This window comes from Topomyia yanbarensis, chromosome 3 (genome assembly GCF_030247195.1).
Source record: "Topomyia yanbarensis strain Yona2022 chromosome 3, ASM3024719v1, whole genome shotgun sequence".
Taxonomy (NCBI): domain Eukaryota; kingdom Metazoa; phylum Arthropoda; class Insecta; order Diptera; family Culicidae; genus Topomyia; species Topomyia yanbarensis.
In genome coordinates, this window is record NC_080672.1 from 120,649,017 (window position 1) to 120,673,380 (window position 24,364).

At 37.1% G+C, this 24,364-nt stretch overlaps 1 protein-coding gene across 1 annotated transcript in view; it reads left to right on the forward strand.

Moving 5' to 3' along the window:
• The window catches only part of LOC131687174 (uncharacterized), a gene marked incomplete at its 3' end in the record, with an annotated part of 91,989 nt that overhangs the window by 13,069 nt on the left and 54,556 nt on the right, over positions 1-24,364 (forward strand). Inside the window, exons 3-6 of the mRNA XM_058971227.1 lie at positions 5,811-5,865; positions 5,965-6,789; positions 23,876-24,058; positions 24,123-24,281. Of these exons, the coding sequence (XP_058827210.1) occupies positions 5,811-5,865; positions 5,965-6,789; positions 23,876-24,058; positions 24,123-24,281 (1,222 nt within the window). The remainder of the gene's footprint in view (positions 1-5,810; positions 5,866-5,964; positions 6,790-23,875; positions 24,059-24,122; positions 24,282-24,364) is intronic.

Here is a 24,364-nt window from a genome sequence, read left to right on the forward strand (position 1 = left end):
ACGTAATAGCATGATTACTTTATATTTTGTACGAAAATCACAACCAGCGATTATTAGGGAGCTCCTTAATGTTTATAGAGTTTTCGTTTATCGCACCATAATTCGTTATAAGGTGATCATACAAAGACTTCAATGTCACGTGACATGTCACGATAAAGTGCCAATCAAATTGATAAAGAACTTTAAATATCTGACCGCAGCATCCGGCTAATATTGAAGAATTAGCTCAATGTCAAGCCTTACAAATTCCAAAAGTCTCATGATCTCACACCGAAGCAGCAAAAAGTTAGACTTAAGAGAGCGAAGAAGCGATCCAATTCCGAACATTGTGTTTTCTGGTGAAACAATTTTTCAAATTGAGCATTTCTTAAACTCTGAAAACGGTAGGGTTTACTTGACCGACCATTAATACAAGAATTTGGGTCATCGATTGGCCACCAGGAGGCAGCACCATTCACAAATAGTGGTTTGGGCCGCTGTAACCCCATATGGGCGCTCTTTAATCACTTTCATTCGAACCCGGCGTCAAAGTAAATGCGACATATTATCGGGAAAGTGTTCTGGAAGCTGCTTTGAAGCCATGGGATGACAATTATTTCGATCGTAGACCATGAGCGTTTCCAGAAGACTCTCAACCGTGTCACAAAGCACGAGTGCATCAGGAATGGCTGAAAACCAACGTTCCGAACTTCATTTCGGCCACACTATCGAATTCACCAGATGCGAATCCAATGGAATATTCTGTCTGGGCCGTTTTAGATAGCAAGGTCTGACGTAAAAAATAAAGCCAAGAGTAAAAAATTAAAGCCAAACGGACTGTCAAAAAGTGCAGCCAAACGATCACGATGGTTTTGTGAGGGGAAGCAGAGGAGAAAGGCCATACAAAGCTTATGGGATCTTCCGTGATGCCAGTTTACATCCATGATTGCTAGTTTTACGCAGGGCCGGCGGAAAGCGTGGGTAGTATGAGTAGTACTACCCACTCGAAAATAACCGAGTGGGTAATTACCCACTCGAAATTTGGAACCATTTCAAAAAATTTAGATGTGCAACGCATGTATCTCGCACTACACACATTCGAAAAAATCGATGTACCACAATTCCATTTGCATAAACGAATGTGATTTAATGTGAACGTAATGTAAGCGTGTGCATTGCGAAAAGGGAAAAAATCCTTACTAATGGACCCCTCACCCTATGCTTTCTACCCACTCGGGCGTAAAGTGTTTCGCCGCCCCTGGTTTGACTGTTTTCGTCTCCGTCTGTACTACATACTATATAACTTTTATGATAAAAATAAAAAATGAGTTATTTTAACAACATTTTATATTACAAAGCCCTTGATCGACTATCTAGCCCTAGGGGCAGATCACTCTAGGAATGTATAACAAATTTGCATCAAGTTAGAAAAAATGCATTTCATTTCTATTTTCGCATCTATTTTGCACTCTCTCGCAGAAAAACCTATTCAACAAACTTCATGCGCTGTTCCTCTTTGTTCAACGTTTTGTTGAATGTAGGGCTAGTTTTTTCTAGGGTTTTGACGTCTTACACGCAACATTATGGATTTCTATTTTGATGGAAAGAAAAGCATTTAATTTCGCTGATTTCTGAAAATGTATCACATGTGTCCTTAGATTTAGTCCCTCATTTTGCATGGCTGGTAGATGCGATGTCAGAACATTATCAACTTATCTACCTGTTTTCTTCTAATATTCTTCATAAATATTAATTTTGAATAAAATCAGCAAAGTAGCCAACTATGCGGCAATATTGTTATTATTCATTAACTGCATTCTTAATATATTTCGGAATATTCTCTATTGCAACAAAGCACACATATACAAGCTCAATAACGTAGATCAAGGCATTTCCAAGTATCATGATAATATACTTTGCGAAATATTTCAAAAAAGGAATTTTGAAGCATAGATTAGTAAACCGTGCAGCCAAATTTACTGTTTTTCTCTCCGCGTCTTTTTCTTTAAAACAATGCCTTTGGGTTTTGTCTAACACGGTAAAAAAAACTTTTCCCATTTTATGTATTCATATTGCCCATTTTCGGAAGTTATTCGAGCTGTCAAAAAATGGGTATTTTTTTGTTTCTAACAATGAGTACTTTTTATCCATTTCACAATTACTCGGTAATGCCCATGGGTATATTAATCTTGATAGTGGGTGAAAAATTCTTTAATTTTGTATCCAACGACCTATTTATGAATAAAATCAAATTACAAATTAGACACTTGCTCGCATGAACTTTTAAGGGGACAGTCTAATATAAAATTTTCAAAAAAAGATTTCTTTTGCACGATTATGTATGAATTCAGAAGTATGTGTGTGAACTTGAAGCTTTAAATTGGAAAAAAATTACGGAAGACATAATTAAAGCTCTTATAGTGCGAGACAATACCTCACTAACCACTTAAGAGTTCATGCGAGCATGTTTCTAGGTTGGAAAAAAATTAATAGCTCTGTCGTTTTTCAATCGATTTTCATGATAAATAGGTCTTTGGATGCAAAATTGAATGATCTCTCTAAAATTTTATTAAAGACACTTCTTTAGAAGCATATTAAGTAATTTTCAGAATTTTCATGGATAAAACGCAAAATAATGGTTGTTTTCATATTGTTGATCCAAATTCGCGAAGTATTTTGGACAAAAGAACATAACATAGCATACAGTCGGAAAGGTAATTTCTTCTTCTTTCCACTTAAATTTAAATTTAGAATCGGCTGAAAAATCCCTGAAAGTCCCGAAAATAGATTTTTTTGCCATAAATCAAGATTTTGATTCAAGATTTATCCAACATTTTTCAAACATTGTCTTATGTTGCATTTGGCGAGATCTATAACCTATTGGTCAGTTGAAAAGTACAAAATCACTGTAGCACCGTGTAATTTGATCCAGTCCTAGCCTTAATGTTGAACCAGCTACTGATTATAGTTCCTATATTCATAGTTAGGCGAAGCCGAAAGCCGGAAAACGGGCAGTGCTTATTTCAGAAATATAACATTGGAGATTTCCAGATACCCACGTTTAGTTCGGCGCCAGGAATAGACCAGGGAAGCTACTTGGGATCGTTGATGTTTCTACCGTACATCAATGCCGTTGTTTAGCACTGAGGGTTCCTCACCGGTCCTTCGCAGATAATCTCAAAATATTTGGTCTCATACGTTCAATTGAGGATTTTAAACGTATGGTCACCCTATTTTTACCAATTCTTACGCGGATACGAAAAACTAGTGAAAGTTGAGCTCTTTTGACTCAATCTCGGGGTATCGTGGAATAAGGTAAATTTAGGTAAACTATGTTGAAGGTAGTTTCTCTTTAACAACGGCAAAAATCACAGCTCATTGACAGGCTTTTTATACTCAACCTTGAGTTAAATATGCTTAAATTTGAGTTAAATCTACTTAATTTTGAGTATACCTCAAACAACTCAAAAGTATCCTATTCCATGGAAGACCTCGACTGAGTCGAATCTCTCTCTTTGTTTTTGACAACACTAATAAGTGCGAAAGCGACGCAAAACTCAAAACTACCTAAATTTAATGGAGTTTTCGTTTTTTCTTGGTGCTACACCGGTGTAGTGCAAAGAAAGAGATAGACTGATTACACCCAAGTTTGAATGAGTGTAGCACCGACTACACCGGTGTAGTGCACTGTCAAAAACGAATATGCCATAAGTTAAAAGAACTTATTCTGTGGGTTGTTTTATTTTTCCGTGTACATTTACTTTATTCACAGAGAACAGACATATAAGCTGGAACAAGCTTTCCCGAAAAACCTGTGTAAACATTTAAATGAAAATACGTTGAAAGTCACCATCGAATACAGGTTCTCATGCCTGAGTCACCATAGCATCCAAGTGTGCACACAAGTCCCGTATAGCGATTGCTGGCCGATCGAAGCGCCGGCCAGTGGCATGTTGCTACTTGCTGTTGTCATTTCAAAGCGATAGTTTTATTTCTTACACAAGTAGAAAACTTTACTTGTATGTCAGTTCTCAGTGGTTTATTTATTTTAATCTCGGTACCGAATGGAGCGCTATCTGTCGAAGTTTCCGAAGTACTCTATGGCCTTTCTAAATTACATGCAACTAGCCTTGGTCCAATTTATCAGTGCCGTTCGAATGCCTAGTAAAAGGTTCTTACTCCCACGGAGCCACGCGACGGAAAACACGCAAACCGACTTCCACGAACTTTATCCATTAGGTATAGATACTGCATTCAATAGAAGACTATACTGTGTTCGGCATCAAAAGGAAAATTAATTATGAACACCGATAACAGTGCTCGGTAGCCCATATCCCGAGGACAGTGTCGATATTCGTGCAGAAGTTCAATTAATAAACAACTAAACATACTGTGGATTGCCCATTCCTATACGCAATCTAGTGAAGCAATTACGACATAATGGGAAGTTAATTTCATTTAAGGACGGTAGACTGGGCGGTCGGCAACCAAAGGCCTGCAGATGTCGTTACGCGAGTTCATCCTATACCTATACCGATATCCTGAATTTGTGCTGGCAGCGTTTTTAAATTTTAAACCGGTCGCTTCAATTAGCTTTCGGACAGGGCACATCCCCGCACTCATCGGAATTTGACTACATTGACAGCCAAGTTCAGTTATTTATGCATGTTATGTTCATACTCACCACCGTAGTTTTTGATTCGTTTAGAGTTTGCAGTTATTGCATTGCTTCCCACTGCACTACCCCGTTAGCTTGAAGAAAATTCCCCACAGAAGCCTAAATCGATCACAGCCGCTTGGGACCAATGTCGTTCGTACTGCAAACTGTCGCCGGAATACTGCGCGGTACGCCGGGAACACGCGGCACCAAGAAGGTAAATTTTGACAAATGTTGCGTTGCAAAATCGTCGAGCTCGTGCTGCCATCGGTTGCAGTTGGAGACCGTTCAGCGGGAGGATGGTTTCCGCCTCTGTCAGCAACTGTTGAATAGTGCTGAACTCGTTGAAACCATCGGACGTGGCTCGCATCCTGCTGAACCTAACCCCACCAACCTTGTCGAAAGTACCAGCAGTGCTGACAGCTTCGGCGGCAGCGCTGAAAGTGTTAGATGACGCACTGTCAGTCCCGTTGCTATCGGTGATGATAGCAACCCCAGCGCCAGAGGGAGTGACAGCAGCGGCGGAAACGACAACAACAACATCGGCAACGACAGCAAGTGAGTGCCATCGCATCGGTGTCGCACGTTTGTGTCTCTATGTGTGTGTGGGTGTTTGTGTGCACTTGCTTCTGGAGACATTTGATGTTTATGGATGTCGATTGCGAGAACGGAGGAGGAGAAGTCTTTGTTGTTTCGTTTGTCGGTTGTGATAAAGCACGTTCTATTCTGACCCCTGGGAGCAAGTAGCCTTCGATTGGGGTGTACTTTAGTCCTTCAAGTGCCATTTGTGGAGCATCATATAATTGATACAAACACGACACTGTAAATTAATTTTTAGTTTTGTAGGTTATTGGAGATGTGAAATGAAATAATCCATAAAATTCTCAACGGAGATTTTAGAAGACGGCGTTATGTCGTGTTGATGAAATAGTTGTTAAACCAGCAACGGAGCTTAATCATTTTTTGTTCACTGAACTCTGAGCGGGTTTCTCATTGCTTCTATTCATTCTAAATATGTTTGTCTATATGTACTAGACTGCTCTACCGTAGCTATTTAATTATCATTTACAGTGAAACGTTGCTTGTGCTTCTTTATTCGCTTTGGCCGTATTTCATTATTCTACAACATCATGTAACCACCAATAAAAATACAATATATTTTTCTACTCCACAGACGCAGCGAATTCTTAGGATGTATGTCATTCCCTCTTAAAAATGCCATCCAACAGGTCAGTATTCAAACACCTACCTACAACAGCTATGAGAACCCGCAGCCAAATTCCTCAGTCTAACCTCTCTCTCTTTTTTTCTGCAACTCTATCGCACAGGAAATTAATGGCTGTTACAAGCTACAACCGCAGTCGTGTTTGACGAATCCTACCCCGCCGATACCAGCAGACATGTGTGAGAACTCGCAGTCCAGCGTTGACGAAATTGTCAGCGTGGAGGACGGCGGCACAACGGCAACAGCCGGTGGTATGACGTCGGCGGGTTCCGGTGCACCGGAACCCATCAGTTTGAGCAAGAAGGCTCTACATCAACGGGACGCGGATGAAAATTTGTTTCTTCGCTTCCTGGAGCTCGATCCTCCGCTGGAATCCGGAGGTGTACCCGCTACTCCTCGGCGCAGCTCGATTAGTTCCAATAAACCCAATGCAGGCCGGACGCCGTTTACGATAACGAAACGGTTAACCCGTGTGGCCGACAAGGGCTTTGGGTTTTCGATTGTGTGGACTCATCCGCCTCGTGTGGAAAAGGTTGAATCCGGACTATCCGCTGAAAAGGCAGGTATTCTGCCGGGAGATTACGTAGTCTTTGTTGATAAGCACAACGTTGTCACGATGCCGGAGCTGGATGTACTGAATTTGATCAAAACTCAAGGGAATACCCTGCTGCTGGAAATATTCCGGCGGCCACAACGACCTACAAATGGACTTCGGCCGGGTAGTGTAGTGGCGGCCTCCACTAGCAATCTGATCAACTTTGCACCGTTCAATGCTCAGGTGCAGCTTAACCAGCAGCACCTACAGGACGAGGAACATTCGCTCAAACCGTCCATTGTTCCCGCTCGATCCTCAACTGCTTGCTCCAACATTTCGATTGAAACCGCCAAGCGGAAACTCAATCTACCCCAAGTGACGTTCAGCAAAGAGGTAGGTAAAGGTGTTCTAGTCTAGCGGCACTTTTACCCTTGTCCATTACTCTAAAAATATCCAGCTTCTAAGCGCTCTCTAGTGAAATATCTGTCAAACAGAAACCCATCGAAAGGTTAAGAGATTTAAACATCTGTACATATAACACCAGAAAACTACACCCCAGTTCCAAAAATGAAAACTATAAAATTTTCGTTCAATATTCATTTTCATTATTTTAAACCAATACTGTAGATAAACTTACCAAACAAATAAAACTAAATCCCTTTCATGAACTGCTCATGACACGAACATTCGGAAATCTACGCTTTTATTTTAGTAACACTCAAATTCCACCGCCCAGGTGGAGTTTATTCGACGTTTCTTCGACCTAGAAGGCACCAGCCAAAATATTACCACATTTTTCTCTGTTACCGAACCTCACATTAATTTTAATAAATTCCAAACAAACATCCTAACCGAACAGAACATACACAAACGTCAAGCAGCTAAGTCGCTACCAACATAAAGGCGAAAAACAACTGGTGTCCTCTTCTCTGTGACCATTTTGTTTTCGATGGTTTAGATTCGATTCCCGCACAGGTTAGACCCCTTTCGGAATATTGCAATACATAGAACAGTAGAAAAATATTTTCCCATTTCAATGTTTGTAGTTGAGGTAGCTAAATTATGTACATACGGATTAGGTAAAACAAATTTAATCAAAATTATGCTTAAGTGCTGATGATTTTTGCTTGTAGTTTGAATTTAAAAAAATGAAGCCGTCTGCTTGCTCACGGGATTAGTCTAACCATGCCAAAACAAATCGGTCACAGTCTGTAAATAGCTAGGAGAAATTTTAATCATAAGCCCACTCGTCGCATAAGTTATTGTTTAGTTTGTAAGCAGCGATAGCATCGAGTAAATAACATAAATCGCGTTAGTTAGTAAATTTACCGAAGCAACATCCGCCGCAAACCCAAACCTGTAAATATTGACAACCGGCTGTTCAGTGTGGAACTATGGCTTCGTGTTGCATTTTTTGTTCGTTTGCTCTTATTTCAATTCGCGTCGATTTTGTTTTTTTTTACTTTTTAGTTGAACCCCTGTTAATTTATTGTCGTGTTAAATTATTTGCTCTCACATTCGGTTGGTTGTTTTCGGTGGCAGATGCCAGCGATTATTTACCTATATTTTAAATTATTGTCTCGCGTGTTATTGATTTTTATTGTATGAAGTACTCGTTTTTATTGCCTGGTAAAACCAATATTTATTTTGTGCTCGAACTGGAAATATATTTTAGTGCTAAGTGTAAATAAAAGCTGAAACATATTGTTTATTGAGTAATTGAGTTGTGTTTACTTATTTTATTCTTTCACCTAATTTCCTTGATTGAATCATATTGAAACTAAAATAAATTTTCCCTTTTCTTCGGTTGATGTTATTCTTTAAGTAAAATATAGCAGCTTGGAACACAACTGTATAGTATTGGTAGATACTAATTTGATTACGAATTGAATTGATGCAAATTCTTTGTTCGAAATTTATTTTAAACGCAGTTCTATCACCATTGAATTAAATAACTGCATAATCTGCAATATTTGAGTTCGATTCCAACCTGGAATATCTCCAAGTTTGCCCACTTATTTACCTTACTATTCCGTGTGAAGTCGTGATATCTTTTGCTATATCGAGAAGTCGTCTACAGGGGCGCCGAAACACTTTACGCCCGAGTGGGTAGAAAGCATAGGGTGAGGGGTCCATTAGTAAGGATTCTTTCCCCTTTCGCAATGCACACGCTTACATTACATTCATATAAAATCACGTTCGTTTATTCAAATGGAATTGTGGTACATCGATGTTTTCAAATGTGTGTAGTGCGAGATACATGCGTTGCGCACCTAAATATTTTGAAATGGTTCAAAATTTCGAGTAGGTAATTACCCACGTTTCTGGCAAAAACCGTACTTTGTCAAATATGAGTAAAAGTAGGTGAGAGTAGTCGGAATGATGTAGTACCAATGTCGAATGGATATGACCTACTTCGATCAGACATATTGAAATTTTAAACAAATTTTACTCATATTCGAGTAAAAGCGTTTTAGTTGCATTGAGTAGCTGAGGATAAGCGTGTATATATACAACAGGGTTGTTAACGTTGAGTTTAACTTTACCGCCGATAACAAAGAATTTAGCGCCATTACTGGCGTTGAATTTCACTTTAATTTCACCGTCATCGTCAACGCACGTTGGATGTAAAAAACATTGCGAGGTATTTTGCTGTCCAATAATAGAATTTTACATATTTTTAACATGTGAAATAAAGTATTGTGTCTCTTTTGACGTAAAACTCAGCAGTAGAAGATGAAAAATTGTGAACGAAGCGCATTTTTACATGTGCTTCAATGTAAATTGAAGTGAATTAAGACGCTTTTTTATGTGCATCTTGCGAGATGTAAATATTTTCAAGTGTGCAGATTCTGAGGTTAGTTATTGAAGCATTCTTAATGTAAACATAGACCCAATGAGAACATCCAAATCGCTCAATCTCGGTGCCCAGTAGATGTCTCTTTTTTCAAGTCCACATGTAAAAGAAATTTTTCATGCAACCTATGTTATGGCAGCTGAGTAGCAGGTTCCGTCGAACTAATGAGAAAATACTTCGGCCAGAGCCGTCTTAAACCGACTTGGCGTCCCTGAGCACTATTGAACCCCATCATGGAACACGCGTGAAACAGCTCAATGACCATGATTACGCATCATTTCACAGAAGTGATAATTTTAGCATACCATACTTAACACAAACTTTCTAAAATGAAACATATTATAATGGTAATTGAACATTTGTAGGCTAGAAATATCTGCGTTCATTTCTCTTAACCAGTCTTCCCATGAACATCGAGAAGTTTGCACCCGTGTACAAAATTTCGTGCACGCGTTCAACCTCAAACATGCTTTGCCTTTGTGTACAGGTTCGCATCGAACACCGAACCCAAGCGAACGATGTGCACACTTAGGTTTAATCACCGTGTACGTACACCGTGTGCGTACATAAGAAAGGCACACACAAAACAGAATGAGTCAATGCTAGTGATGATGGGTGAGAGAAAGAGAAAACTAGTATAAAGAACCTGTGTGTACGAACACCGCGTACGTACATGGGATTCGGTTGTGCAGACGAACATGTGCTCGTGTTTCGGTACGCAGTAGCGCGTTCGAGTTTGCACACGAAATGATGGTGTAGGATGAGCACAGAACTAGAGCGAACATGGTGTTCGATGTTCAAGACTGCTTTTAACTGTATCAGCATAATGTGATTCTTTGATGTATTGTATCCTTTCGAACGAATTGTAATTGTTATATATTCCGAATGACGTTCAACCTAGTTCAGGAAGATATATAAAACGAGCTGGTCTATGCATCCTTAAAACATAATAATCCATGCATAACTATTTTACATTTGCATACATCGCAAAAGAACATCTAATGCCTTTCTTTTGTAAACTTTACTTGAAATTTTTTTCAGTGAGATGGGAATATTTCTAGAATCAATAAAAATAAACGGTACTGCTTATTTTAACTCTAATCGTGTATGATAGACGGAATAGAAAACCTCAAATATTCAACTAGTATTTCTCTTAGAGATTCTTGTTTATCCGTAAATTGAGGTTATGAACTGAATATGGGTTATTATTTAATTCTATGTATTTTGCAACACAAAATGTTATTCATGGTAAATTTCTCATAATTTAATAATTCTCATAAACAGATTTAATTAAGAAACAAAATTTTCAATACAGAAGCCCAATTTCAAAATACAATATTTCAAATTTGAGAAATTGTAGTCGGAATAAATGTTCACAAATTCTATATTAAATCTTGACTGGAGCGATTCGTGGTAATGCTGCCTAAGCTCGACTCCTACAAGTAGAAGACAAAAGATTAGTCAGTCAAGCTTTAAGCCTGTTTCTTTCACTGCTAGTTTTTCCGATCTGAATATTTCACATCCTTGCTCTCACTTGAGTAATATGGATCTAGATTTTCATAACTTTCCCTACTCAGTAACCTCTAGATAATTGAATGTCGTTAAAAAGTAAAAAAGAAAAAGTGATTACATATCGCGTCGAAATAAAAAAGGAAAAAAAATAAATCTCGAAGTTTCAATATTTTGCATTAAGGGGTTACACTACCGTAGAATTAAAAAAAATGAAAATACCCTGATCGTTCTGAACACTTTAAACGCGTTGTTCCCGAAATCATTTGTTTGAGCTGGCATGAAAAGTAACTCGAACTAATGATTTTTGATCATTCTGAAATTTGTACAATATATTCAAGATTGACTTCTCCAACGACGTACGTAGGATGTTTATTTGAATTATGAAATGTTTTAATGATTATTTTGTGTCGATTTTCATGACATTATTTGCGTTTGCATTATCGCTACGTGCGTCGCTAGCTATTTATTTATTTATTTAACATAGTTATATCCATCAGACTTTGGAGCCTAATGGACAGATAGGGTTATAAATAGTTATAAACAGAGGTGGGACAAAACCGGTTGAGTGCCGGTAGGGTAAACGAAATCTTCACACGTGTTTCCATTTGCTTTACACCGTGTGCGGTTTTGCTCTTGGTTGTGTTCAACCGAGGCGAGAAAATCAAACCGATATTTCGTTTACACTCCACCCCGGTTTGGTTTTGGTTTTCGTTTACCGGTGAACGAGTATGGAACGAAACACGGTAAATACGAAGCCTCGGTTGTGTTGCAGTTGTGTATTCGGGTTGATGTTTATTATTTTTCTTTTAAATTTCCTTTGGATATGATATTGAGTGTTTTTTCGGTAATTGTCTTCAGGCATCTTATCTGTTCCAAAAATTGATGTTTGATATCATCAATCACTGATTTCAAATCGCCATTTCATGATGATTTATTTCAAAGAAGACTCTAAGATATTTTAAGAAGAACTCGAATCTAACAGTCATTTTGAAGTCTTCTGTGGATCCAAAATCAAGATAGCAGCTGTTTTATCATGAAAATTTGATACCACCGGCGTCGCAAAATCCAAGTTGGGGGAGTAAAACTCAGCAGAGCAATTTTTATCGCATTTTATTATAGAAAATTATGCAATATAAGTGACATATGGTTGAATAAAGAATAACTGATTCGATAAAAGCTGCAATGCAGTACATAGATACACTTGCACAAATACTAATACTTCAACAATTTTCTATATAAAGAGGGCATATAGAGATGAAAAGGCCGTTTAAAAATTCAAGACAGCAATTCTTAACATTTCACCCTAGTTTTTTAGTTGGGAAAATAGTGTTAGTTAGTGGTTCAAACTAAAAGGTGATCGACCAAAATTCAATTTTTAAACATTTAACTCATGCGATATGATTTTTTGGATGAAAAAGACTAGAGGAATAATATAATTCATTTGTAGATGTATCAAGTCTATAGACACAATGATAATTATTTAAAGAATAATGGTGGCTTGACATACCGTCATCGGGCATTACTTTACGCAAAAATAAGATTTTTTTTGTATTACACTGATAAAATGAACGTAATAATCTACATCCAATATTCGAAACCACTTAAAGTAATTCGTATGATAGGAATACCTTCAAATCAGTGAATTAACTTTTTGTGAATTAAGTTTGCTAACACTGCGATTTTTTGGATGATAATGATCTTTGTTAAAACCAGATTCGTCATATCGAATTGTAAAATAGCAGCAAACAACGTGAAGTAAACAGATCAGAAAACTATAGCTCTAACTTTCATAACTTTCCCTACCCAGTAATCTCTAGCTAATTGAATGTCGCTAAAATAAAAAAATTAAAGGGTTGTGTACAGGACACGACTACGGTGACATTAAAAATATAGCTTTTTTATCTATCACACATATCGACACACGTTCTTGTTCACTCGCCTGTTTTCATATGTTACAATTTGCTATATACCCTCCCCATTAAAACATAATTTATTGAAGGTCTTTTAACGGTAATCTATTAATTAATCAAGTATCTCACTAGGTGATTGGCATTATTTGGCTGATCCATCTAGTAAAAATAGGCTGGTCTGTCCAGAAAATATATTCAAAAGAAAAGTTCCATATTGAGAGCTGTGATGAGGAAACCCACGCCCGCCAACGGAAATATACAGATTCTCCATAAAATATGAAATTTCATTTTCCATTTAAATTTTCAATAATGTACTAATGAACTTAAGTAAACAATCTTAAGTGTAAGTATTTCTTGATCGATTAGTGGTGGAAAAAATGAAATTATTTGATAAATTACATTGTTATGCAACGTTCGCACTACCAGTTAAAACGGGTTTTTATGCTATCTTGGTGACATTTTACTTGTTGCTAATTATTAAAACGTGTTATAACTCTGTAGTGTAAACATTGTATTATTAAACCAATTCTGCATCATGCATAATTATATCTTCAGTACAGCGGTTTGTTTCATAATTTAAAACAGATTTTTTTTAAATTTAAATTAGTATACCCAACCGTTCTATTTGTTGTATACTTTAAAACGCAATTAGAACTGTGTTTTAAATACATAGGGTAGGACAGATATTCTGACTGGATAAACTGGGAAAACAATTTTAAGTCCAGTAACGCTTAAGACATGGCTTGAATTTGAATCGAAAAAGAACACCCGCTTCAACTGCTGCTGGGACGGTAAGTTCTGTTTTAAAATTTTCCGTTGTGTGCAGTACAAAACAAAAGTGTTTGAAATTAGAAAACAAAAAGTTCTGCTGGGAATGTGATTGTTTCCGATGCAATTACACTCAGATTTTTCACGCAGGGGATACAGGCCGGGTAAATGAAAACCGCGTAAATTTAAAAAAAACGCGTTAATGAAAACCGCGTAAATTTCAAAATCCGCGTAAAAAACCTGAGTGTGCTCTCCTATATAAAATACTACGCTGCTGAACAGTGCAATAACTACAGAAGCACGTTGTCAGATGCCTTACTGATAAAAAACATATAACCGAAATATGATACATGAAAACCAATTGGCTCTTTACCCTACGCAGCTACAAAGCGCCGTAAACATGGATTAACAAGTTACAACGCACACGCATGCATAAAAATAAATATATTTTTTTCAAACGCAACACTCTTAAGCAGCACACACCGTATTGAATTAAATCCAAACCTCCCCGCCCACCCACTTTGCAAATCATTCTGTGACACCATGCTGGTACCCGACAAATCCGCACACGGCCACCGCTGCCGAAAATGCATAGCGTCTACCGCTTATTGTAGTGCCCAGACGCCGCAGCCATGATCTTACCCGTTCGACATAAGAACAAAAACTGATTCAAACGGGTACGCGTCACCTCTATTTATAAACTAACCGTATATGGTTTAGTCACTTAGGTGCGAGTGTGTGCAAATGCCAACGTTACCGAAAATCGATAGCGCTTATTGCATCGCCCGGAGACGACGTTGCTCGGGTGGGATAAGAGCAACAACTGATTTAAACGGACATGCGTTGCTTCTATTTATGACTTTTCGTGTTTCATTGAGCAACTAAGCTGCCCTCTCTTGACGGCTGTGTCTGAGAAATCTGCCTCACGAATGGTAATTTTCCCGTTTTTCGTGAACTTTTTAATTTTTCCAATTTCCAAAAGTCTACTTTTATTGGGGAGATATTAAATTATTACCAATATTTAAGTTAGGTGTTTCTGAATCGGTTGGTGTATGAATGATTAAAATCCATCTAGTAATATCGGAGTTATAAGCGTGCAAACCTTACATAGTTTCGTTACATGGGAGATAGTTTAGATTTTAGAATGACACCTAGCCCCAGATAGTGGAGTAAGACATTTTTAATGTCAAAAGGAAAGCAGCAAACAACTGTTGTTGCGCTCTAGAGATATTCTCTGTCTAAAAATAATATATTGCTTGATTTCTCAAAATACATCGCTTTGGTAAGAAAGTTTTATAGGTCCGTCATATTGGATTTAAACATTGTGCCGAACGTACATTTTCGGCATCAAGAATTCCGTTAGCTTCAATTCGGGTTCGCCAAGTCGAACGTTTCTATATCAGTAGATATAAATGTTTTGTCACATAGAGCTTACCAAACCAAATTTGTTTACATTTAATCATTTGATACGAATGATTACCAACACATTTTGAATTTGCCTTGGTGTTAATATAACGGCAAACATCAATTGTTGAACTGTAATCAACTTCCCAGAATCAAACATTTCGATATTGCCCCATCGACCCTGAAGAACTCATCCCATTCATTTCGCTTATCTGTTCGGCAGCACTGCACAAGATTTTACTACTTCTTTTTTCAACCGAAGCACCGTGTACAGAAAAAAACAAGGTTCGGTTTTCTAAAGCTGAACTGAAACCGCTGTTGCAAATACATCAACACGAGTTGAAACTCGTGCATACATGTAAACGGTGCTGAGTGACTCGGTTGGGTTTTCGAAACTGAGACTCGGTTGAGGTTGTTGGTTTCGTTTACTGTGTGAACGAAATCAAAAGCGCAAGCGACAAAATTACTGAAAAAATGCATCATAATTAGTATTATAAACCACATTTTACAAAATCTCGACTCACCTCCGTATTGTGTCGAGAAAAATTCCCGGAATATGCCTAACGTTCGTGTTTGTTAATAACGAGAAGATTGAATTTTTGTCTTTCGAAAACGGCGCGAAAAAGGTAAGCTTGACTTATTCCATCATGTTTACAATTTTTTCTCCATGTACTGTTATTAAAACAAATATACCATAAATATAGACCCATTAGATAGTATAGGCACCATTCTATAAGTGTTCTAAACAGAAATCAACGCAAAATTTTCGATAACGTTAACGTTACATTCATCGATGAGTGTTAACGATGAACGATGAAATTAACGCCAAAATCTACGCCGTTGCATTCTACGGAAAAATTATCGATTCAACTATATCGCGTCGAACGATAACGTTGAATTCATCGTATTAACAACCCTGCGAGGCATTTCACGTGGGTTAGTCATGCCAGTCTTATTGTAAGCAATGAAGGCAGTGTTAAGTAACTTTCCAAAATAGAAGTTTCCTTTATGGAAATACGGTTCTTGGACCAATGCTGTGGAAGCTTTACCTTCCTGCATGAGTCGAGATAAGTTCATAGTTGCTGTACGTTTATGCTGGAGATTGATTTGTGCCATTCTAACCATTGTTGATTAGAGAACTGTACATTTCATTTCCAACATAAATTGCACAACAGCTTGAGAACACCAAGCGAGTTGCGATGTTAACGCATAGAGCGACTTTTTACATCCATCATACAGAAAAGAATCACCAGTGCGGCAAAACCAAAACATGAACTTGAAAATATACTTCAATGCATCTTCAGGTATAATTAATCAATTATTTCAAGTTATTCAACTAATTGTTGATTGCAGAGATTTTATTTTCAACTGCACATACAATTTGGATCGGGACAAAGCAATGTGTGATGAGAAACTTGTCATGCTAGTTGTTAACCTGCGCCTAGTTATTACTTACGAGAGCAATTCTGAGCGCTTTTCTACTAACCGGTGATGACGTTCTTTCTTGTGCTTGATGTTTACGTTTGTTTTGATCGGCTGAAAAAGCGGAATGATTCGCTCTACACATCACGCGCTGGCGTCGATGATCTAGATACCAAGTTAGAATCGACACAAATGAAATATAAGGCATTGCGTTTCAACTAGATTGTTTTTGATAGGGTGAAAATTGGCACTTCCAGGAGCCGATAATTGGATCGTTGAAGTGCGAATAGATGCATAGAATAAAACATTTATTTTCATATTTGCTGAAAATAGAGACTATTCTGCTAAATAAGCATTATATAGATGTTAAAGAGATAGTACACTGATACTTTATTCTGAGACAGGTTATATCACTAAGAACTGACATACAAGTAAAGTTTTCAGCAAGTAGTAACTTGCCACTGGCTGGCGCTTCGATCGGCCAGCAATCGCTATACGGGACTTTTGTGCGAACTTGGATACAATGGTGACTCACGCATGCGAACCTGTATGCGATGGTGATTTTCAACGTATTTTTATTGAAATGTTTACACAGGTTTTTCGAGAAAGTGTGTTCTATCTTATATGTCTGTTCTTTGTGGTTATAGATCAGTGATTCTCAACCTGGGGTCCGCGAACCCCTAGCGGGACTTGAATTCGTTATTGGGGGTCCCCGAAGAAAAGTATGTTTTCCGAGTGCATATTGTAATTTCAAGTTTCAAAATCGATGTTTATCCGTGGGGTCCGCAGCAACTCAGGGTGAATTTCAAGGGGTCCGTGGTAAGAAAAAGGTTCAGAACCGCTGTTATAGATAAAGTAAATCAAAAAATAGTGCGACCCTCTCCCTAATCATACCAAAGTAGGCTCATCACCCTACATTAATAATTGCTTTCGTTTATCAACTTTTTCACGAACCAAAGAAATTGGGTATATTGCTTAACAATGCTTCTTGACGTACACTGATTTGATCGGGTTTCCTATGCCAGTCGAACATTTCCTATACTCGTCATCTGCCCCAATACTAAGCTGGAGTCAACCTCCGAATTAAATTCATGCTTATGTTCATAAACAAATCAGAAATTGTACCAGTGAGCGTGGGTTTCGATCGGCAAAAAACGAAACGGAAGATAAACAAATTTATTATTTCCTTGTTTGAACACGATTGAGCCGTATTGATTGCTGCCGGGATTTTATGTTTGCACACCCTTTAAAGTGCAAATAGAATCCAACGTTGCTTGAAAACACTGCTTTGGGGTATACGATGACACATAATTATGGCTTTTATGTGCCATCAGGATATCAAATGAGCTTGACTGCTTGGAAATGTTGTCGCTACAGCATGGCGTCCATTTTCTGAGTCTGCCTCACGATAAACAACTTTCACAGCCTGTGCTGAAATTAAGGGTTGATCCAGAATATCGAGAAAACTATAATTCTATCCATGTCATTATAATATAAGAATCGTGCGGCTAGAGTGTTAGTTGTGTGTATGTATGTTACAAAAGTTATAGTTTCTTTTTATAATATTAGATGGAACTTCAATGTACTTGTTATTCTTGTAGATGAATGAAATATACGCCTTTGAAGTTTCTTTGCATTAGTGCGGAGGACTGAACCTTATATTTCAATCGACTTAGTTCGCATTGAAACTATGTGTGAATTGGTGTGCTCCTGGTTATCCGTGTGCATTACAATTTTCTTCAGTACGATTAGCTCACTTTATAGTTTTTAAGTTAATTTTGAAGTAGAATACTTCTAACGTTTCAATATGGGGGCCCGTTTCAAAATATCGGCTGTGGCAGTCGCGTCAGATTTTTAACGTCAATAACTTCCATCATACTTAATAGAATGATTTGAGGTTTAAAGCAATTTTATCGAAAATATGTTCCGCAATGTAGTATTAAAATTAGGAGTATGTATAACATGCATTAATACAGAAAATACTGTGTTTTAAAAAAATCCTTCAAAAACTGCCGAAAATGGTGAAAATTTTCAGCTCATCTTGGCCAGCGCCGTCAATATGGTGTACCAACCGAACACTTAAATGATGAACAGTTTTAAATATAGGTCCGCTGCAGATGTTTCTATCAACATTCGTATTTGGTTGCTTGGCGCGAATGGATGGCTGTACAATAGCAAGAAATATTTGTGAGCTGTACGCGACTGGTGGATTAATCAGATTGTGTTGAAACGTGCTACTAGCAGAAGCCATCATTTTCATTTCAGATGGATGTAAGATAGCATACACACACGAAAAAAACCGATTTCAAATCATCTGACTGAAGCTCGTTTCTGATTGCTTCCCGCTAATTTCATGAACCAAGCCGCAAATCTGGTCAGAAAGAATTGTCATTTCAGTCGGTTTCAGCAAGTCCACTTGTCAGATGTCAATACCGGGACAGGTGATTATTAGGATTCATCTCCGAGGATTAATTTGTGCAGCTCCGTATTAGAAAGCAGGAACAATTGGAACAAAAATCTCCCACCCGGAGAATATTTTCTTCGGCAAACAAATTAGGCCTTATCAGTGTAATTCTTCTGAGGACGATTTTGTGGTCCTAATAAGGACCGTTTGCTGTGATTATATCGCCGATTCCTTGCAAAAACAATGCGACTTCTGTACACGTCTAGTGATGGAGGCAATTTTGAGAGCGCCTTTGTTTGCTGCTGCTAACGGGGAGTATTCCTTCCTGGAACTAACGAAGCGGGTCGCCGGCGACAAACGAACTGATTTCAACGATGATCAATAATTCAAATTGTGATAATAATTAGCGGATTTTTCTCATCGGCAAACAGATTATGCACTTTTCAGTTCCAATAAAAAAGACGAGCATGTAAAGTCTGACAACCGAAGTGATATGGAGTTTCAAATAAAAATACTTGCAATATAATATATCCTAAAAAGGACCATTGGTTTGTTTTATCGTGGGAGGAAAATACCGTTCACTTCCGATAGCGACGAATTTCTCACGGGGTGACAGTTCCTGTAGCATTTGGCTACCAGCGGTTGAGGTACTTTCGCGGATGGTTTTCGTTGCTGTCTGCTTGCGGACGGTCTATTTGGTACGGGCTATGGCGCGGAAATTACTGCGATTCTGGTGTACAACGAATGATGAGAAAACCGACCGACTAATATTTACGCGCGAATACGCACTATTATCACTCTCTTGCTCGCTCGTTTTCGTGCCATGCACTTTTTCATTCCTTTCTGCTACTAATACTAGCATAACCTAAACGAATACGCGTCTTTCCCCCACCATCCATTTAGTGAGCAGTGTCGCCAAACGCATTTTAAGCGTTTCATCAATAAAATTTCAACAATATTTTCAAAGAATGTTGCAGATTTGAAAAGAAGAAAACTAGTTGACGATGGAAAACAATTCCCATTTTAAATTTTTTAATTTCTTAACCATAATTATCATAACGTATGCGAAAACGCCATCTTTCTTTAATCGGTCCAGCAATTTAATATTTTCATCATACGATGCAGAAAGAAATCATAAACGGTTCATAAAGCTACAGCTACATCAATCATGTCAGTATCGCACCCATGGACAACAGTTCAATCCGGAAATAGAGAGCAGAAGTCAGCAGCATCCAACGAGAATCGAATCCAGCGCATCATTCGCCAAAGCGAACATAAACGGTCCTTTCCAGGACCACCATTATTTTAATGAAGAATTAATTAGAAGGCTTACCCTTTTCCGCAATATCCCGTTGATAATCTACGTATCCATATAAATTATCCTAAGTGTATTCTACTTCACTCCGGTTATGTCTCTGACATTACCCACCCATTTTTTAAGATTCATTTATCTGCTTGCTCCACTTAAAAAGTAGGGTACAGAAATTCCTGCGATAAAAATCACATAACTGGGAAAGCACATCATAACTAAATAGTAAATCATGTAAACAATAGAAAGTAACTGAACATCTAATTTACTGAATTAGAATCGTAATGTAAACTAAAAACGCTTTTAATCCACCAAACAGTGTGATGAGACATTTCTTATAACTCATATCACTCTCTTCCTAGGGGCAGATCACTTGTGATGCATTTTTAAAAATCAGCGAAATTAAATGCATTTTTTCTAATTTGATGCAAATTTGTTATACATTCTTAAAGTGATCTGCCCCTAGTTCTCTTCAGATATTATATCGATTGAGAATATTTAGAACTTGATGTTTCGCGACGTTTTCGATAACACCTACTACATGGGATAGTGGCAGGACTCAGAGAATCGCTCAAATCAGCATAGGAAAACATCAGTGCTAGAAATCTCAAACCAAATCAATGGAAAGCGAAAAAATGGTCCATACAATAAACACACAAACGAATTATTGCTAATGCTCTGTTAATAAAATATCTAAATTCCTCAATCAATGCATTGTGGTGGGAAGACTAAATTTTCCTAAAGGAGGTTATATATTGTGCTGAGCCAAAAAATCGATTTTTTTAGAATCGATTTATAGTTTATATTCTCAATAGCGTTTACTCAAATTTCCAACGCGACTGAGAACTAATAAATGAAATCGCAGCTCCTGATATCACGCTACCTCTGAAGTACATGCGCGCGTAGTTCAAACTTTACTTCTAAAGCGACTTTTTCTAAAAGTTACTTCCTAGTAGTATCCTTGATTTGAATTATTATCGCTTATCCTAATGCCAAAGAACAAATGAAAACCTCTCGAAACCGAACCGTTTGGGAACATCATTACTGGAATTTTCATTTTCACAAAACTTTTCGATAACCTTCCGTCACTTGCGTTAATGGACTGGGTGCACAATACTCTGGAAATCTAGCGAAATCGTCTAAGGGCATCAGTGGGTCTCATTCAGAGCCATTAGCGCGGCGAGTTAAATCTGTAAAGAATACTAAAAATTAACTTCTATTACATAATTTTCAGTTCAGCAATTCGAGAGATCGTGCTCACCGCAAACTATGACAAATAGACTACGTTGTGAAGCGATGGTCACTATTTATTAAAAAATCACGGTTAAATAAAAAATAAAACTATTAAAAAATTTCAAATAGTTTATAATTTTCACAAACTTATTAGGGAAAGTTGTTTAATAAGCTTTCGTAATATTGTGTAGCAAAAAAGCTGAAAATTTCAGTATTTTCTCTATCTGTAACATATAAACGCTTAAGTATACCAATTAATTGGTATACGAATTGGAATAATTTCGCCAAACTTTGGAAAAAGTCGATAAAATAACCCCTTGAAAACTACCTATAAATTGTTTTAGTTCGATGCAATAAAAAAAATCCACAAAAAATGAATGTACCTATTAATGTGAGACACAGTGAATAATACATACAGTAAAGACCCGTTTTTATCAGTATCATGGTGAATTTTAGGCTGACAAAATGGGGACATTGACTAGATCGGGCAATTTTCTTTTTCTTTATAATAAACTGAAGCTTCCCGTCCCTTGTTGTGTCTGATAACTATTTCTGATTATTTAATATAAATTTCTCTTAAAGGGGTTTCTAGCGTAAAATAAAAATAAATGAACTAATGAACTTTTTATTTTTGCATATTTGCATCTTCATGATAAGGAAAACATGCTCAAGAAAGGATTTACTCGAATTCAATCTTGTTCGTCTGCTAGAGCCCAATAAACATGTGTTCATATTTGGCTGATAAAATCGGGGTTTCAATGTATTATAATAGATATTCAGTATTGGAAGAAGTTTCTTGTGAACGAGTGTAGAACGAATTTGTTTCTACTTACTTGAAGTCAGCGGTGTAGCCAAAAATTCGGTTTGGTGAAAATCAAACTTACTGGCATAATTCCAAAACCGTAATTTTTTAAGTTTTAAAATTAGGCAGAAATAATTTTCCAAAAAATAGTAGCGTTCGTGTCTTTAGCTAATTTGTCGAGACAATCATTTAAAAAAACTTTATTGTTCAACGTTTGTAAAACTCATCGAAGATACTAAACCTCCTAAATTGGCGGTTCAAAATGATGTTATCTTGACCTTAAATTACTGTTTTTGAACATTTATTTGACATACTCATATAATTTGTCATACAACAAAAATCGAATGTTCATCAAAATCGATCAGGACCTGCTAGAGTCGAATGGAAAACGCCATTTTTCATAAATTTCTCTCTACATTCGGAAAGTGTTATCCTCGATAGTAATCATATTACGTTTTCGTCTCAACTCGACGCATTCCCAAAATTTAAAAAAAAAACATTTTTAGCAAATGTTGAAAGTTATGCAATTTGTGGTGAGCAGTTCTATGTTTTATAGTCATTAAATCAATTCCAATTTCGCTTCCTATTAAATAAAGACGCTTCCTTTTAAATAAAGACCTTACCAATACAAAGTTTGCAGGTAGGTATTTGATATTGATGTTATTAGACAACTGTGAAATCAAGGCCAATAGATCAGTTATATATCAGGATCCCATTCCGACAATTTTTCAAAAGTCCTCATGATGTTTACAACAGGTTATCAATGTACGGATCAGATAATTCTTATTGTAATATTGAATTAAATCAGTCAGCATCAATGATCAAGTTCCATCCAGACAACTTGGATTTTTCGGTGGTAATATAGATGATGGATAGAAAAATGAAATACAAAATTCGGTTTATCGAAATCATATTTGGCTTATTTAAATGGATTATTGAACAATAAAAAACCAACAACAAATCATAACTGTTAAAGTATTCAAAATAGATATTTCATGTCTTCAGTAAAGTTATTCGCAAAAGTAAGAGCTACAAACTTGCTGAAGAAATCATTTCAATACAATCACTTCCAAGTAGATTTATGAAAATATCTCACTCGTAGGGGGATTAATCAGCAAAAGCGCTATACCAAAAGAAAGGGCATATTGCCTCCATTAAATTCTCCAAAGACACTATTGATCTAAAGTAAGCCGTTTTGGCGTTAATAATAGATTACATGTTTTTGGTCATATATCGGGCAATGGAAAATGATAAATATCTTTCGTTCCTATTTAATGTTAAATATTTCATTTGATAATAGTCCGATTTCAGCAATCTATAGCTTGTTCGAAAGGTATTTGTATAAGATGTTTAAAAATATATAAAGTGTTAATTTATGTTGTCAATTTCGGCAGATAACTTGAAAAAAAAACTGCGAAGAACGCCATTTTTACACATTCAAACATTCATATCTTGGAAACTAAACATCAGAATTAAAAACAAATTAATAGCTTTCTGTCTGGCTGGTAGATCTTTCATTTAAAATTAGTTTGGATAAGATCGGTTCAGCCATTGCTGAGAAACACGAATGAGAGTTTGTCCGTTACATACACACACAGACACACAAACACACAGACATTGTCCCAAATCCTCGAGCTTAGTCGATTGGTATATAACACTCGGCCCTCCGGACCTCGGAAAAAAACTTTAAAGTTTGAGCGAATTCTATACATTTCTTTTATAAGAAATATAAAAAATCTATTTAATATTTTGCGCGCTGGCCTTAAGACAAGTTATCCATTTGAAAATCTAATGAAAATACCATTGCACTACAATTTGCTTTGACGTGTCTATTTAATTGTATTCTTACCGTTTTTAGTCAATTTCACAACATCTCCCAGATGACCATCGGCGAAAGTTCCTCTACCAGCTGATCAGTCGAGAACAACACTTTGTGACGGCCATCAACTTCGGAATTGAACGATTCGTTAGCCAACTGCGGGAACGGAAAGATCTCATTTCGCCGAATGACCACAAAACATTATTTCAAAACATCGACGAGGTACATATGAGCAACTATTTTTGGCTTATTTTGTTTTGAGGTATTAATTTATCACCCCATCTAGCTATCACGAATATCAGAAGACATCCTAGAACAAATCATCCAAGATGAAACCGAGCCACAAATCCATTTTGCTTCCCGTGTCTATCTGTCCAAGAGTACGGCCCTGTGTGCGGCCTATAAGAAGTACTGCAATGGCCTGAAAAAAGCAGACTGCGTGCTGGTAAGTATTCTCCAATGGAACCAGTTGCCAACAGTAAAACAAAATCTTCCAAGTGTGCAAACATTTTTTCGCCGATCGAGCTT